Source organism: Pecten maximus, chromosome 6 (assembly GCF_902652985.1).
Source record: "Pecten maximus chromosome 6, xPecMax1.1, whole genome shotgun sequence".
NCBI lineage: Eukaryota > Metazoa > Mollusca > Bivalvia > Pectinida > Pectinidae > Pecten > Pecten maximus.
This window is the reverse complement of record NC_047020.1, coordinates 13138377-13157351: the sequence shown is the minus strand read 5'-3', so window position 1 is coordinate 13157351 and position 18975 is coordinate 13138377. Positions and strand designations below refer to the sequence as shown.

The 18975-nt window shown below is 34.5% G+C and overlaps 1 protein-coding gene across 1 annotated transcript; it reads left to right on the top strand.

Moving 5' to 3' along the window:
* The first annotated feature begins 378 nt into the window (after positions 1-378).
* On the top strand, positions 379-17305 carry LOC117330044. The gene is made up of 13 exons (XM_033888263.1): positions 379-433; positions 869-1009; positions 1187-2142; positions 2364-2545; positions 2725-2851; positions 3109-3294; positions 3684-3876; positions 12459-12487; positions 13296-14252; positions 14590-14768; positions 15062-15194; positions 16115-16282; positions 16588-17305. Exons 3-13 carry the CDS (start codon positions 1206-1208, stop codon positions 16782-16784), a joined length of 3288 nt encoding a protein of 1095 aa, XP_033744154.1. The 5' UTR covers positions 379-433; positions 869-1009; positions 1187-1205; the 3' UTR covers positions 16785-17305.
* The last annotated feature ends 1670 nt before the right edge of the window (positions 17306-18975 follow it).

Genomic DNA, 18975 nt, shown 5'->3' with positions numbered 1-18975 from the left:
ATGTAGGCAACATATGCGAGTCTAGTAAAATGAAATTTAGGCAGAATAAGTGAGTTTATTGATACAAAGTATAAAAAGTGTAGGCGGAATAAGTGAGTTTATTGATACAAAGTATAAAAAGTTTAGGCGGAATAAGTGAGTTTATTGATACAAAGTATAAAAAGTGTAGGCGGAATAAGTGAGTTTATTGATACAAAGTATAAAAAGTTTAGGCGGAATAAGTGAGACCGAGCGTGCAAAACTCCCGTAGGGAAAATCACAAAATGATGAATCATCACATAGCTATATATACATACACAGACAGAGGGGAATTCCCATTTTCTATGCTGGAAAACACCAGAACAAACGAGAAGTCTATTTATAGACTCATTTGCGTGTATATATACACGTTCGACTCGGGTCGATCGTCAGTATCAAGTCTCTGAAACACGACGTAAGTTTTTATATTACATGTACCTATTACTGTTATTGATCATATCACTGTGTCTAAAGACAATTATTGATATCTGTTCTTTCATATTCTATAACTGATCACTTTTAAAACCTGTTACACTGTTGTTTAACCATGGGGGCACGTCCACGATCGTACAGTTTTGTAATCGTCTGTTTACCTTGTTATGAGTCATAGGGTAAAAACTTGACATGTGGTTTAACAAGGAAATTTCCCATGTGAATTTGTGTTGATCAGCCCACAGGGACACGTTACAATAATAATGTATGTATAAAATATAGCCCGTCAAATATGAATTCTTATTGTAGAAATGTTAATTTAAGATATTTTCTCCCTCGATATTATATACAGTTTACATATATGTTTTACATGTAACTTCCAAATTAAAATCATTAACTTGTATACGTTATTTTACAGATAAACACAATAAATATGTTGAATGGATCGACCGGAACTAATGAAGATAACCGGTCGATTCGACAATATGGATTTAATTCAAGATCATATAAACCACACAACGTCATGATGTTGATAAATAAAGTATTTGAAAGGCACAAGGTAATGAAATATTTTCCTAGCCTTTCAGATCGAGTTAATAAAGTAAGCAATGTATGCATTGAATAACTGGCAACATAAATATAATCTACGTGATGAAAATTTATGTAACCATGACAATTGTACCTAGTAATTAAGTATCAGATTCTGATAATAAAACTGTTACATTATTATTTTCAGATAAAATTTGAACTTCGATATGAAGTCAACAATTGGAGGATATTATCCCTCAGAGAGTTCGTCAGTGGGATACGAACCTGTGATGAAGAAGACGGACCAGTCTCGAATTGCAAGTTTCTTTTCATATCCTTATCCTTCCGCAATACCTGGTATGGTACTGGCGGAAGCAGGGTTTCATTACGATGGGCATGGTGACGCGGTGGTTTGTCGTCAGTGTGAATTGAAGTACAGTGGATGGAATAAGACAGATGACCCGAGAAATATACATCTGACGAATTCTCCCAAGTGCCCATTCTTTCAAACAAGAGAACCGAAAGATTTGTGTGGTTCTAAAACAACAGAATATGAACCTGGAATTAGCATGGAGAATTCTGAGAAAGTACAATTGTCCGGTGCATGTGGAGGACTATCTGATCGTCCAGTTGAGCAAAGAATTGAGAATCAAATACATCAACAAACAAACACCAACATGCACACTAACAGCACAGGTCTTCATGACTCAAACAAAGGAGAAACAAATGAAGAATCACGGAAATCAGCACACCAATCAAATCTTGCCATTGATGTTAGTTTGGAACAAAACCCAAAAAGGAATGATTCAGATTTGTCTGAGCATAGGGAGGGGGCAATGCATTCTCTGCCTGAGCAATGTATCCGCAATACAGTTTATGGTAACCAAATGCCAACAGAACAGTGCGAGCAACATGATGAGTTAGAGGAGAGACTTACACTAGCATCACGTGGTCAGAGTCGTACCGATAATTTATCTAACACAAGCCACGATTCAACAAGTCATACAATTACAAACTCAGATTTGACTGGACCTTTGGAAACTATCCGACCAAAGTATCAGCAGTTTGCAATACTCGCTACCCGTCTGAGTTCCTATCGAAATTGGCCAACGAGTCTGAATCAACGTCCCGAGGACCTGGCTAAAGCTGGCCTCTTTTATGAGGGTAAGTTTATAGTCTAATCGCTTAATTACTGTTAGTAAGTATACACATCAATGAAATATATTTATCACATAACTACCAGTTATTTGCAAGTTTGTATATCACATATGAGATTTTTTCATCCTTAACATCCACAGAATATTAACAAAACGCATTCTAAATAATATAAGTGTGATTTTCATTTCCGACAAAACTAATTGTTTCTGTTTTTTCTTGGCACACAGGGACAAATGACTACGCGAGATGTTTCCATTGTGGAGGAGGATTGCGTGAGTGGGACCCGGAAGATGATCCATTCTACGAGCATGCGCGCTGGTTCCCGTTCTGTCCATTCCTGAGACTGATTAAAGGTGACAAGTTCATCATGGGTGTCCAATCAGGAACACTTAAACCACCAAGTATACAGGTAGGCATATATTTCATAACACTAATGGCAGTCGCTATCGATATAAAGACTAATTAGTAATTAGCACTTTGACAGTCATTTTACATATAATATTTTGTTAATATATATAATGCATATATCACGTATAGGCACTGTTTTTAAGCATTTTTTAATGACGTAACCACATCTTTTGTTTTTAGCATGAGGAGCCAAAACAGGCAAACGAAATAAACCTGTTTGAACACCCGGCTGTGCTTAGCATCATGGAGCTCGGCTACAGTAAATCTCTGCTGGCAAAAGCGATCACAGTTTACAGAAAACGACACGGTATGTACAGTTATGTGTTACAGTTATGTTTTCCCCACGATAGTGGTTTTGGAGCTTGATTTTTTCACTGATCCAAGTGCAAATAATAGTTTTTTTTTAGTAGTGGCGATTTTATATGTAAGAAAGTAGTTAAGATTTGAAACAATCCCTGCACATGATAAACAAAGGTTATTTTGCGCGAAAGTGTCGGCATCAGTACCAGTGTACATCGATAAGTATCATTGTTTGTGGTTAATTTGTGGTTTTTTTAACTCCAGGAGCGGATCTAAGTGCAGAAAGGTTATTACCTGTTGTCTGGGATATCGAGGACAATGATGATGCTGACTCTGTCCTAGACAGCGAGTTTTCTGAAACCGACGAGATAAACCATATCGAGACAGAAAAGGAAAGTAAAAGTGAGGACAGGAAGCTAGAAACGGCGCAGAACAGTACACATATGACAAGTGAGTAGAGCTAAAATACGGAGGCAGGTCAATACAGTTTACAAAGGTTTTAGTTTCCGAATTCATATTTTGTATATATACAGATTTCAATACACGTGAGGTATTGTCTTATTTATCACGAGATACCGGTACTTTTGTAGAAACAGATGATTATGATATAAGTACTTTTGATCGATCTTCCAGTAAAACATGTCAACAAACAGAACTGTGTGATTACAGTATATTAATAAAGATCCACTTTCTGGAACATAAAAAAAAACAATACAAACCAAAAAAAATTTGCTTGAATTGCTTTTTCTTTTTTATGAAGATTATGTTAAACTGGAAAATATTGTTTTCAAGGGTTCTAATTGCCATATTCATAATGTTTTCATTTCTTTATTCGTAAGGTATTGATGAGCTTACAGAGGAAAACCGGGAACTTCGTGAACAGAAGACGTGTAAGGTATGTCTAGACGAGGAGGCCAGTATAGTGTTCCTACCCTGTGGACATTTGGTCACGTGTCCAATGTGTGCTTCAGCTTTACGAAAGTGTCCAGTGTGTCGGACTTACATCCGGGGCACCGTCAAGGCTATCATATCGTAAACAAAACTTAAGGATATAACAACATTCACTCTCGGCCTTAGCGATTGCAAAACGTGCACAGTGGTGTTGTTGCACTAACTTCACAGCCATATCAGGTTTCACTATAAATTAATAACTTAATTTTGCAACCATCGGAGTTTGTGGATGTGAAAACCAGAAAACTCTGAGGACGTTGTCAGTCTGATGACCGCATAAATTTCCACGTTTGAATGGATAATCTATTTCCAGTTTCCAACATGAAAGACAAAGGCATTACTACTTCGTCCCTACCATCTAACTTATGAATCCACCATACAGAAAACTCTCTATAATCGGGAAAATTGGTTAGATAGTGGCAAAGATTTGCATTCCACTTTACGTATATTCAATAAGGAACGCATTGTTTCGAGCATTTGGCCACGAGGGTTCTGTCACGTCACCCAGACAAAAAAACTGATGAATAGGCATTGTTGGACGTTCGGATTGAAAATTGGTGACAATAACTGGTTTGCTCGTGTCACTCTATTGAAACCGAAAGGACTGTTACAGTACCGTGTCCAGGTACGGTGTTACAGTGTGACAGCACGATAAAAGCGTCAGCGGCATTGATTCCATCATCCATCGATACCCTGTCTTGGAATGACGGTGTATTGTTAGGACGTGGAAAACAAACAAATCTTGATTGTAAGAGGATTTGGAAGTTAATGAGGCCGACTATTTTTTGGCAATTACAATTATCTTATAGCTTCATAGCCATATCGGAAGGCTTTTCGAATGGCACCGAAGCCAAGCAGGGATGGAGGATATCAAGTCTGCACGTAAGAAAGGAAACAGTTTATTTTACAAGACATGTCATTAGAGAATGTTCTGATATTATTCTAATGTTTAAAAGGTTTGCCTTCAGTCAATGTACTATCGATTTGCTTGATTGATTTTTGTCCTATACTCGTTATTATACCTATTTGTTATTTTTTTATTCCAAATGTACTGGTAGTTATAAATCCCTTACTGGTTTGTTATTGTTTTAATTGTCATAGAGCTGTGATATACAATATTTGATAAGATTGACATTATTTGTAAGATCTTCCATTTAAAGTTTGTCGTATGAGGAAGTTGTAGGATGCAGTTTAATTCACTTTTACTCCACCGAATATAACTCTGATTTTGTTTTGAAAGGTGTTAATATTTTGTATGTGTTTTTAAACTTTAGTTTTGTTGTAACATTTCTTCTTTTTATAACGTTCCAATGTCTTGGTCATGTAAACCAAATACTACCTCAAACATGTTATGTCTGTTATGGCCTATTGTATAAGACACAAGGGTCACGTAATTATATTTATATCATTGTACATGTAAGAACTAGTGACATCGTCAGTTATTCATCATTTCGCCAAAATCATAGAGCTAACATAAGTTACTAAATAATACACTTTGTTCGGTTACAATTTATATAATTGAGCTAAGATAAGTTACTAATTGACACTTTGTTCGGTTACAATTTATATCATTAAGCTAAGATGAGTTACTAAATCAAACATTTTGTTTGGTTACCATTCATAACTTTGGCTATTTATTATATAAAATAACTCGTTATCTTTTCTAGATCATTGTTATGCTTACTAGATGTGACCTGCAGTGTATTTTTATGGTCATGTAAGTAATAAACTGGACTTGAAATTGTATATGTATAATGTCATTTTGACGATGAGCATTTTCCCTTTTCTTCTGTAATACCTTAAACTGAAATAGATTTGCAATAGCTATACTTGTGAAAGCGCCCTTATACATTTCTGTACTTCTGTTTTATTTTGTTTTTTGTTTTTGTTTTGTTTTTGCCATTCCTTACTTGTAAGGAAATATTTATAAAGTATATCACAAATAAATTGACAATATCTGTACCATTATCACAATATTAGATAAATACGATTTAGCACATTTTATCATACATGTGAAATACATGTGGTCGCATCAAATACATTTCAATGTATTTTTTTGTAGCATGCTTAAACTTGACGGTTGATGTGCCGTAATATTAATTATAACGTAATACTAATGATCGTTATTTAGGTCAAGTTACAGAACATTCTAAGTTTGTATACTTATATTATTCGTATTAAAACAATACAATAACCCGTTGAAATTTTGTGTGATATCAATAAAAAATACTGCAAACTTTGGCAGTAGTCGTATTTATATTACAAGTAAATAAATACTAGTAGATGTTGTGATATGATTTGGATATTTCAGGGTTTGTAATTATATTTTATATTAAGTCAAGACGGGTTTTTTTATTGGTTCTTGTTATATATATATATATTGGTAGCATTTGAATATGATATAATGTTTGCACGTTTGTGTTGTGATATAATTAGAATATTTCAAAGTGAATAATTATATTTCATATCAAGTCAAGACAGTTTCCTCTTAATTCTTGTGATATATATGTAATTCAAGGCATTTTTAAAAATATTGCACATTGATTACACGTTGATGTTAAAATATTATTAGAGCAGTTCAGCTTTAATAACTATTTCATATTAATAAAGATTATTTCCTATTAATTCTTGTGATATATAAAATTTAAACCGATGGCATATAAATACTATATAATAAGTACATGTATACTCAATTTTCAAATGTTATCATTTTTGATAAATGTACGACAGTAATAAAATATTATGATATTGATTCTACGCTTTATTGATATTTTTCTTTAGTAGTTAGTTAGAATTAAGCGAACATACCTTCCCGGCCTTCCTATAAAACGAAAACTTATTTTGAATGACACAGCCTCTTGTGTATGCTAAACGATAAAGGTGTTATGCAAATGCAGTGCGAATCTCAATTGTGTTTTGTTAGTCGTGGTTTACAATGCTTTCCGTATTCAACACTGTTTGTATGTCTATAAAGTAGACTACATGTATAAGATGTGATAGTCAATACTGTTTATAAAGTAGACTAATATTCAACACTGTTTATAAAAAAGACTTCATGTATAAGAGGTAATATTCAACACTGTTTATTAAGTAGACTACATGTATAAGGGTAATATTCAACACTGTTTATAAAGTAGACTACATGTATAAGGGTAATATTCAACACTGTTTATAAAGTAGACTAATATTCAACACTGTTTATAAAGTAGACTACATGTATAAGAGGTAATATTCAACACTGTTTATAAAGTAGACTACATGTATAAGAGGTAATATTCAACACTGTTTATTAAGTAGACTACATGTATAAGAGGTAATATTCAACACTGTTTATAAAGTAGACTACATGTATAAGAGGTAATATTCAACACTGTTTATAAAGTAGACTACATGTATAAGAGGTAATATTCAATAAATACAACAACGCCTGCAGAAACATGGCCTAACAAAGCAAAGTAAGGCAACAGATTTATTCTTACTGTGTCACGTTTTGTGACGTTGTAGTCACGCTGTAGTACGTTACAGAAAACATAGTCTCGCGTAGTAAAAGGGAGACAACCGCAGGAAAAAAATCGGCAAGGATGCAGTCGTCAGAACGGATCTATTTATTCAAATTGTGACTTTCTCCTCCACATGGTACCAGTGAGTGACTTGGAAATTCGATAATAAATACATAAACGCAAAAAAAAAAACAAAAAAAAAACAACAACATCGAGGACGTGTCCCTAACCCAATTGAAGAAATTGAAAAAAGGTGAAATACAATGAATACATATACGTTTAAAGTGATTTGCAAGTACATGTAGATCACAATGCTGAAAATGATGAAAAGATATGGGGTTGAGCTGGCCGACCACGTGGGTTTCATTGTAATCCGGTTTCCCCGAACAGGAATGAAAGACCATCCAGCGTGCTTCATTTATTTAGTTGGTATAACTTGGTTCGCAATTATTGTAAAATCAATAAAGTTTTCAAAAAAAAATTTAAAACCAAATTATTCATTTTCATATTTCATGTTATCAAATAAGTAAATAAAGGTGCTACACCTTCGACAGATAGTATTTTTTATCACTTCAAAACACGAAAAGACTCGTATGTATTTTTCTTCAGCAATAAAAGTTACACACTTAACAATATTACCACCATCGGAAAGTTTCCTCTTCTTATTTATTTTCAAAATTGAAAAATTAAAATAATTAATTGCGTCCCGAAGAAATTCCATTTCGCACCGCCTCCATATTGAATGAAAAACTGATTGCGCATGCGCCGAAAACAGAAACACAAGCACAAACGAGTAGGAACCACATGGCGAAGCGAGGAAGGGAACGTGTTAGCCTAACATCTCCAGAAAGAAGGAAGCATACATTAGATTATGAAAAGAGAACGAAGAAATGGAAGGATTTCAATCGGAGACTGCACAGACAGGTGGAAATATAAACGACAACGGAATCGGAACTCATGCGGAAATGACACAGTTGAGTTTTTGTTGGAGAGGCAATGCAAGTGTACGTGTAACGTACACACGCACGTAGTGTAACGTTCGGTCTGTTGTCATCTTTACTGAAAACTGTACGCATATGATGCGATTGAATCAATGATTAAGATTTCTTTTGTGATATGTAGTGATTGCAGATTCACTATTTATAGTTCATCAGCTTAAACCTGGTGATAAATCACACTTGTATCAATCCAGTGAAATGGGGCCGAAGGGGATAACGCTAAGAAAGCGTTTCGGTTCGTGGGCGACATCATGCACAGGATCGTGATTTTACGCAACGGATAATATTGAAATGTTTATTTAGTTTAATCTTCTGCTTGCATTTAAACATCGCAATTAAAATTTGTAATTATGATAGGCAACAGGCAATATATAGTTGTCCCAGCTGAATAAAAATAAGTCCACCATGTGTGTTTTCTTCTGTATGTAAATATCTCCCAGAATGCACTGCGATCAAGGTCAAGTGTATGCAAAGTAGATTATAATGTTCAAAAGTTCGTAGCTTATTGGCTTCATTACGACAATTTTTGACGTTATGAAATTAATATTTTTTATCTGTAGGTTTTAAATAGGCATAAAAACATGGACTAAATTTTATTTATTGTCAAAATAATAACAATTTATAACACTCTGTTGGAGGAGTAGCATCTTTAAACCAAACAAGAAATATCTTTAAAAAAGATAAACGGCATAGTTTTAATGCTGGTGGTTATAATGTAAAACTACTGGTGAAATAAGTTAACGAACTACATTGTAATTAATAAATGCGCAGTTTCAGCACAGATAACAAAATTATATCAGTTTGAATCATTTTTGGTGATAATAAGACTGCAAATGTGTCATTTGAATAGATGCATCCACTTATTCAGCTTGCATTCAATTTAAAAGGGACATCACGGTAAAAAAAACGTTGCAATTTTCACTGAATGTACGCGTTTTGTTCCGTTCCAGTTATGTTTCTGTGCTGTCCAGCTTGACCACTCGATTTAGTTGGGAATCCCCCTCTAAATTTAGCGCGGAAATTATTTTTAAATCATTACGTGACTGTTTTGAAATCGTGGCAGCACAAACACACGATACTTTACAAGGCGATATCTATATTCCATCTGGGTTAGTTGGATAACGATATTATACAGTGGTTTAAATGTTAAATAACACGTTCTGTATATATTACGGCACACATATTTATGTGTAAATAAGTGTAAACATTGTTCATATAGTATAGTGACAGTAGCGATGTACTGGTACAGACTGTATAAATATTACCGAGTTTGTGGAACTATTACCGAGTTTGTGTTAATATTACTGAGTTTGTGTAAATATTACTGAGATTGTGGAAATCTTACCGAGTTTGTGTAAATATTACCGAGATTGTCATGACCTACTATCAAACAATCAAGCAGAATACGAGCGGCGTCCGTATTACTGCTGTTTCATGTTTGAACTGTTACATTCTATTGTACTGCTTCCCAAGTTTAATTCTAGGATTGTGTTTGACCCATTTTCCTATTATTCTCTTCATTGCGGAAGCTGTTATTGTTTTCAACCGCAGTCGATTCACATTGGAAGCCATTTTTGTTTCCATGTGTTTTAGTTTGTTGTGCGCATGCGTTTATCGTATATTTCACAAAATTTTTGCATATATTCAGATTGTTGATCAGCGAATTGTGATAACCTTTTAATAATTGATAATGTATGTTTTTATGTACATAGGCCTACATCATCGAATTCGAATGGTTATTGTTCAGAAGGTTATTTTTTTAAAAGATATACCCAATAATATGATAAAAAATACAAAATAAATATTGGTTTACCGTGAGGTCCCTTTAACTTTGTTTCGTTTTTAACTGTATATCTGCATTTTGCATTGACCGCTTCATTGACCAATCACATACTTCATCTTGACCAGTAACGCCACCTGTCGCGTCATATCCGGGGCCAAAACAAAATTAGACGGCTATGCCGAAAAACCCCAGTATATCTAAAGGCCATACACTCCAGTATTAAAGTCACTGTTAAGGGCCAAGCTGCCGTTGTCAAACCGAGGGTCAATCACTATGCACAAGAAACGCTCACTTCATATCTATAGATCTATGTAAGTGAATGTGGCCAGAAAACCGTCTTTTTGATTGGTCGCTATTTTTACCCGGGTCTGATACACCATACCGAGTGTGTTCTGTGTAACGTAGGCCATAACTCGGAAAATACGTTGGATGTATATATAGAAAATAAACTACATCCCCTTCTCCTAATTTACCTTTGGAAACGTTTACCAATCTAAGCTTCATCAGCACAGCTAATAAAATACGTTAATCATTATTTCATTAATAAATCAAATTCGAACTGATGTATATCAAACGCAAAGCGAAAGTATATAGCTCGATACACTTGAACAATTATAAATTTGAAACAAGGACGGAAACGAGGAGGTATGCTTTTAACGGTCAATTTTGGGTTTGAAAATGGCTGTGTCACATTATCAAGAGGAAGCCACATTGTCTAGAATAATGTTCGACAGACAGCCGATACAACTTATTGGTGCAGTCGCTAACAAGGCAATGCAGGTGATTATTTGTGCCACCTTCTCACTTCCTCATTATATAAATGTGCATGTATCAGTTAAATAATCAGACCAGCTGTATAACACCATTGTTTTGCTTCATTTGTGATTTTTACAAATTCAACACTTTGTTGACACAACTGCTTGTCATAATGTTAATCTCATGCTATCCGTTCCAAATTCAAAATATTATGCAAACAGCGAGCTTATCATTCTCAAAACTGCATATATAATGATTATTATTGACTAATAAATACGGAAATGTGGCAACCACAATTGTATTATAGTGCAAGATCGATCCCAGCCATATAGTGTGTGTATACATCTTAATCAAGTTTAACGTGTATCTAGGGTAATACTTTTCCTGCAAAATCTACACACGTTTTGCATTCTACTAGATTATAGTTAACATGTCTATTCAGGCAAGTACACGTATGCTGTATGATACCCATTACTCAATTATACAGACTGTTTGAGGGGATATGTATGTGATACAGAGGATATTTTATTGATAAAGGCATATTTAACAAAGGACCATACAAATGCTTTGTTAGTGTTAACAAAACTATGTTAATAAAAAATGATTGAGACACTTATTGCATGTAGACTGTTCGGATCTCCGTCCAAATCGATTTGCGATATAAATTCTTTTGTGTCGGTGTAGATATCAAAACAATCATACACCGATATATATATCAAAGAGCAGTACTCCAGTGTTCTCCAAGTATAACCTGGCCGCCACTGGGCTTTAATACCAAATCATACAAACATATTTTCTACAGAATAACAGAATAAATTGTACGTGGTTCTGTTATAAGCAATCATGTAGTAAATCTTGGTTAGACGTTTGCAATAAGGATCAATGACAGTGGACGCATGGAACAGGAACAGTGTTTTCCTGTTTGATATAAAATCAATAAATTATTCAGAATTATTACTGTATTTACATTACGCGATATCGATATACATGTAACATATCTGCAATAATATTCGGTCTGTCAATTTGTCAATACCATTGCATAATCATGTATTTATAACTTGTTCGTCGGCTGTGCTGAGACCTTAACATTGCCAGCGGTATTACGTGCTGCAGTGTAATCACATTGGTTCTATAAATAGCTGGGGATTTTCTGTTTACAACATAGTCAAGTATAAACAGCGATCGCACTCTAGAGTCGCATAATCTACACATCCTCAATCACGGATAGTACGTAAGTATATAATGCAAATATACATATCGCTAGACATTCATACTGTGGACGTTTTTAAGGCCTTGTCTGCCTACAAAGGTTACAATTATACTGTGTGTATTGATAGATTAGTTACAATTATAGTCTAATATACCTTTTGTACCGACTACAGGAGAAGTTGGCTGATTTAGACTTATATTCTCTATTCAATACTACAAATTTTGCATGACAGTTGTATTTTATCGCTTTAGGACCAATCACACAGATGGTTATATAGAATTTAAACAAACTGTTGAGCTATCACACAGATGGTTATATAGAATTTAAACAAACTTAAGCTGCAGAGACAGGCTTCAGTATCTCCATGCAGACATGTGTGCACACACGACATAAACTGATGTTCCTTTTTATTTCAGTATCGATACTCAGCAAAATGCTTCAAGAGGTGATTGGAAGGCGGAAACTCCAATCCGACTCATGTCTTCACAAGCATGACACTATCGACGATTTTATGTACAATCGTTTGTCATGTCGGTATTTTGAGAGAGACAAGGTAAGAACATTGTGATCATTTATATACTTTCCGATATGCATGTAATAAAAAAAATCCCTCATACGACAGAAACAAATGAATGCTTTATCTTACCACAAAGTCAAGATATGATATCCGTGACAACAGGTTTTGAGTCCAAACTGTTTGAAATATAAATGGTATACATTGTTGTTTCTATTTTCCTGTCATTTGCGAGATCAATATGCAATATCTCTTGATGATTGTCAGCTTTACTAGGCATACTCATGTATAGGGCGTTATATCGTGTCCTAGTTTAATTCATTAGCTCGCATAGGCCACGATGTGCTGGTGTGGTTATGGTTTGGGGCAAGAGTTGGCGTCTGTCGGCCGTCGTCCGTCCGTCCGTCTGCCAACTTTTAACTTTCTCTAAAAAACAATAAGTAACATAGAGCTTATCTTTGACTAGGAGGTACATATGGAAGAGTAGATTAAAGTTTCTCATATAAAGACCCATACCTATTTTCAAGATCACATGAGTTAAATATGTTAAAATCTGCAAGAATATTGTATCAAGATCCAGACGACCCATAGGCCTGACAGTTCTGAGCAAATACCTAGTAAACTTTGGTACAAAGTAATGTTATTGACCTTTGACACTAAAAATATCTAATGTGTCATTAGTACAATCCTTCATATAACAAATACGTCTTATTTTACATCTAATTCTCCCTTTTTGCAGGAACATACAATCATTTGGAACATTATATAAACGAATTTGTGAAAAAAACTAAGGTCATGGATAACTACCTAACAAGACTTGCGACCTTTTTTTCTTTTCCGTTTCCGTCCCCGGTTTCAACAACTGCTTTGGCCGAGGCAGGCTTTCATTATACAGGAAATAAGGACGAAGTTGATTGTCATATTTGTAAATTGAAATATAGTGGATGGCAGAAACATGACATTCCTTTGGCTATCCACGAGGCCATGTCTCCTGATTGTACATTTGTGTTAAAAACAGATGGTAAAATGTACAATGATGGTCAGAGTAAATCGATATCATTACCAAACTCTGTTGAAAATCAGCAAGAAGGAATTAAATGTGTGACGGGAGAGGGTTTATTTAGCGGGAAATTGGATCGTGACTCGGTAGGGGGCGCAGTGGGAGGACCATTAGACCACGTGACTAACATAACAAATGAGCGAATAAGAGTTTCTGGCCAACAAGCAGCTACTGCCCGCTTACCCGAAACAGACACAACAAAATGTACTGAGGGTAGGAATCCTCCACAAGACCTGACCGACTCATTGTCACCTAATAGCAGTTCATCAACAGGTCAACTCAGTGGTCATGTCACGGAAAAAATGAACATGATGAAACTAAACATTGCTGATAATAGATCAGACGGAAAATGTGCACATCGACTCCTGCAAATTGATGAACCAACCATTGGTTCACGTGTACCAGAGAGATCCGGAGAGGATTATCCCATTACGGCACGGTCAGAACAAGAGCATGTAAATGATACCGAAACAAATGTCGGTATAGACTCGCAAATATCACAAGAGCTAACTACAGTCCATCCGCGGTATCCCCAGTTTGCAATACTAGCTGTGCGTTTGGCATCATATAAAAATTGGCCAACAAATCTCAGACAAAAGCCAGAAGAGTTGGCTAAAGCTGGGCTGTTTTATGAAGGTACTTATATGTAGACTATTATTTGATGGACATAAATGGAATTTCTGTGGAGCAATGAACAAGGATAAACAGAATAACGATATATAAAGCGTAATTTTAACTCGCAATCGAAAAAAGAGGGCAGGTATTGATAACATATAGATGTGCCTGGATATACTTTAGATTGTACAAGGAGAGTAAAAACTGGTGTAAAATGTTTGAAAAAATTATAAACTTCCAGCAAATATTTTTTCAGGGCACACTTAATTTTTTTCACAAATGATTATTATCTGATTTGGTAGATCCTATCCATATGTCAGTCGTTATAATACAGCCGTTTATTTGCTTTACTCTACAGGTACCAACGATTACGTGAGGTGTTTCCACTGTGCAGGTGGATTACGCGAATGGGAACCCGAAGATGATCCAATTATTGAGCATGCGCGGTGGTTCCCATTTTGCGAGTTCTTGAGACTGATAAAAGGTGATCAGTTCATTATGGGTGTTCAAGCAGGGACCATCAAAGCAGAACCAAAGGTAAAACATATGACAGCTAGGATAATTCATACACATACTTTTTTAGTAGCTATATGCATTATAAATTCTAAATAACGCGCACAAGAATTAAAATGTTTATAATAATTCAAATGGGTAATTTTTCTTAATTTTCTTTCAATAATTATTTGGTGTGTTGAGGTGTACAGTATGCTTCATCGATTTACCAAATATAGATATCTTATTACTTTTTATATCTATATCTAGTAACTTCCTTTTGTCCTATGCTTTATGTTTATTGCCCTTTATAACTACGGTTCTGTCTTAAATGTCAGGTACAATTCGAAAAACAAGTAGCGCCTAAACAAGAATACCCATTCGATCATCCGGCCGTTCTTAGTGTGATGGAAATGGGCTACAAGAGGGAGACAATAGCTAAGGCCATCCAGTTATTCAATAAAGGAAATGGTAAGATTTCATCTTTTTGATAGAAAAAAAATGTATTTGACAAGTCATACTGTCCCCAGTTAGAGGAAACAAGTCCAGCAACTATACGGGACCCTTTCAAGAAACATGCTGAACGGTATCAAATGAAGGCGTTTTGCAAACACCGTTTAGTAAAGTAATCCCTTTGTCTAATAATCCTTCTTTGATATTTCATGAACCCATCAACGGATTCATATTCACACAGTAACACACAAAAACGAACACATATGGCAAGCTAACTTAACATTTATTCAAGGAGCAATGTCGATCTTGTATTTCAGAAAAGATATATAAGATATCTTATATATTATATAAGATATCTCATATAGCTATATAAGATATCTTATATAATCAAAGATCTCGTTCCTATATAAGATATCTTATATAACAACTAGATTTTAACAAAACGACGAAATGAAGTCTCCCCGTCCGGAAGTTGGTCGGACACGAGGCTGGACAAACCATGATGATCTTTTAATACATTTAGTGCTGCTTTAGAATCATCTATATAGCCTAGTAAATGTTCTGATAAACCGTTGCCACGTAAAAGAAAATGTTCGGCCTTTTCAACACATTGTTCAATGCCATCGAATAATCTATCCTTCTCCACCATAGTGCCATTGGACCACTAAGAAACTCAGATATCTTATATAATTGTATAAGATATCTTATTTAATTTCTATATGAGATATCTTATATATTATATGATATTATATAAGATATCTCATACACTATATGAGATATCTTATATATATAAGATATATCATATGCTATATAAGATATCTCATATAATTCGATAAAATACAGAATCGACATTGCTCCTTGAATAAATGTTAAGTTGGCTTGCCATAGATGTCACACCATTGTCTTGATTGTTCCTTACTTTGTCTTGAACCCATCAGGTAACACATTGAATGCTGAAACACTGTTGTCACTTGTCTGGGAGATAGTAGAAAATGATGAGTATACCTCTGATGACGAACAAAACAACAGAACCAAAGAAATGATTCTAGACGAAATACCGGGAAAAGAAGATGATGTTGTGTCTTGTGAACAACATGTTGTAAAAGGTGACTTTTCGAAATTACCATTATAATCTATACCTTGTGTCAAACCAGCGTTAGAACATAGGATGTTGACACTCTTATCCTGTTAATGAGGTTTCTAATATCACATTTTTTAAAAATCTGGTCTTAAACAAACTTCATATTTCTTACATCAACTATTTAATGTAAATGTTGAGCATGGAATGTCAACAATAATCAGATGAGCTGTATTAAATAAACTACTATTGTTCTCCGAAAGTCTTAATTTATTCCTGACTTGTATTGAACAAGTAATCCTGAGAGGTGTTTCATTGTTTGTGTTTTCACAGATTTAGATCAGCTTGAAGAGGAAAATCGAGCACTACGGGAAAGAAAAACATGTAAGGTTTGTCTGGACGAGGAAGCTAGTATCGTTTTCCTTCCTTGCGGACATTTGGTCACGTGTCCAATGTGTGCGTCAGCCTTAAGGAAGTGTCCGATATGTAGAAGTTTTATCAGAGGGACAGTGAAGGCAATTGTATCGTAACCTTGTCATATTTGCGATCTGTTGTAATCGTCATGGTTTAAAAATCTGACATATTTGAACACTGTTAGATATAGCTTTATTACCACTTATTTGTTGTAATATGTTGTGTTACATCATTGTTTCATCAAGGTATATTATAAGTAGATATTTCCTTCTGGTTGGTAAAATAGTTGGCATACACAGTGAAATATTTAGGTATGACGTTTCAATGACTTGTACGGTGTGTATTTGTCATGTTCACAAGGACTTTATGCTTTTCTGGTACGATTCGTTTGTTGCATCCTAGATCCAGGCGTAGAATATAGGTACATACGTTTTAACAGGCAATTTAGTTTACCATACCTACTCTATAGCTAAAGACTTTTAAGACATGAAATCTAATCTAAGTCTAAATGTGGCATACAGTTCGATAAAAACATTTTGCGCGTTAAAGAAATATTCAAGGACTATTTATTGATATGGTAAATTGCTTAGTGACGGCTTTTCGCATATTTCGACGTAAATTTGTGAATTAATTAACAATTAACAATTTGACAAGTAAGTGTATATACAATGCCCATACTCTTATTTTAAGGTGATACCAGAATAATTTTTTTTTTAGATTAATTGTATTCTCGAATACAACGGATTCACTTGTTACAATGATTGCATTGTCATTTGCATATTTCGTACGTTTGAAATCGCTATGACGTCAATCGTTTTTCTACAGACATGCTGACGTTATGATATTTCAGACGTAGCTACAATGTATGCCTATATTCAACTTTTATGATATAAAGCTGACCAGGTTTGCTACATTAATTACAAATATATATATTTTCATTGAAACGTTTATTTTGGGAGATTTCCACAATACACGGTGAGATTTGCCCCCCATAGTTCCAGTTGAGATGATTACCATCTCAGAACTTTTCCACTGTAATTGTATACGACGTAGTGGTCATTTGTCTGAGGAATGTGACCGAGTAAAGACTGAACATACTACTAAACTTAAACGTTAAAAATAAAATTATGTGTCCATGTCTTTAGCATTCTTAATGTGTTAACCATAAGTATTTGACACAGTCAAATTTGTTACCATTATCAAGGTATTTGACATATTCAAGTTAGTTAGCATCATCAAGGTATTAAACATATCATTAATCAAGTTATTTGTCGAAATCAAGGTATTGAAGTTTATATACATAAACATGTATATCTATATAACACTTTGCAAATGATGAATATTCCAAGGTGACACTATGGCAGTAATAACTTATACATTTTTTGTAAGTATTTAAGCAAACGTTTTACGTTACTCAAGAGTATTACGAAAGTTAAATACTCTTTGTGTCATAACTTCAACATCACCATCACAACGCGAACATTTCTAATATTCTCTCGATGTCTGTTATTATTTATTAACACTTCTGCGTTTTGGTGACGTTCTATAGTGTTTAAGCGTACTGTAAAACACAATATATTCATATCATAACTTTCAATTCTCCCCACTTCACGATAAACATTATTTATATCTATGCGTAACATATGCGACCCTGCGAAAGCATCAAATTCTCAGTTTCACCAACAGAGGACTTGTCACTGAAACGCTGTTGTTGACAAGGTTTGGTTATATATGGATTTATTATAAGTGTAGTTATATCTATATTAACGTTCTGTTTTTGACTTTATTTAGTATTCCTGCGCTTCTTTGTCATACTTTGTCATATAGTCCCGTTGCTGTACATTGTAGTGAACTTTCATAGAACTGTATTGAAGATTGTTTTTAGCCGTTTGTAACTAGACATTAACCAAATTCAATTTCCTGACATACTTATAAAAAAAATGACAGGAAATCTTCGTGTTTTCAAATGATAATGGTTTTGTTTTGATTGGGTTTGTTTTATTGTTTTACGTCATATCAACAGCTTTAGTAACGGATTGTTTGTGTTATGTGTTGTAAAACATTTATGTCATTCTTCAGATATTATTATAATCTAAATTCTATTTTTATAAGCGCTGCAGTCAGTGATGATTATTTCTCTTATCTCTGTGATATCTGTGATATGTGAAGATAATTTAATGTTAACTCTTAAAGCGTAAAGGAAATCATTTTACGTCTGTAACCCTGGGGTCGTCTCGAAATATCACGACAAGGTTCTTTCTTTTATATTTTATTTGTAGGATTGGAGGCCTGCAACAAGCATTCACA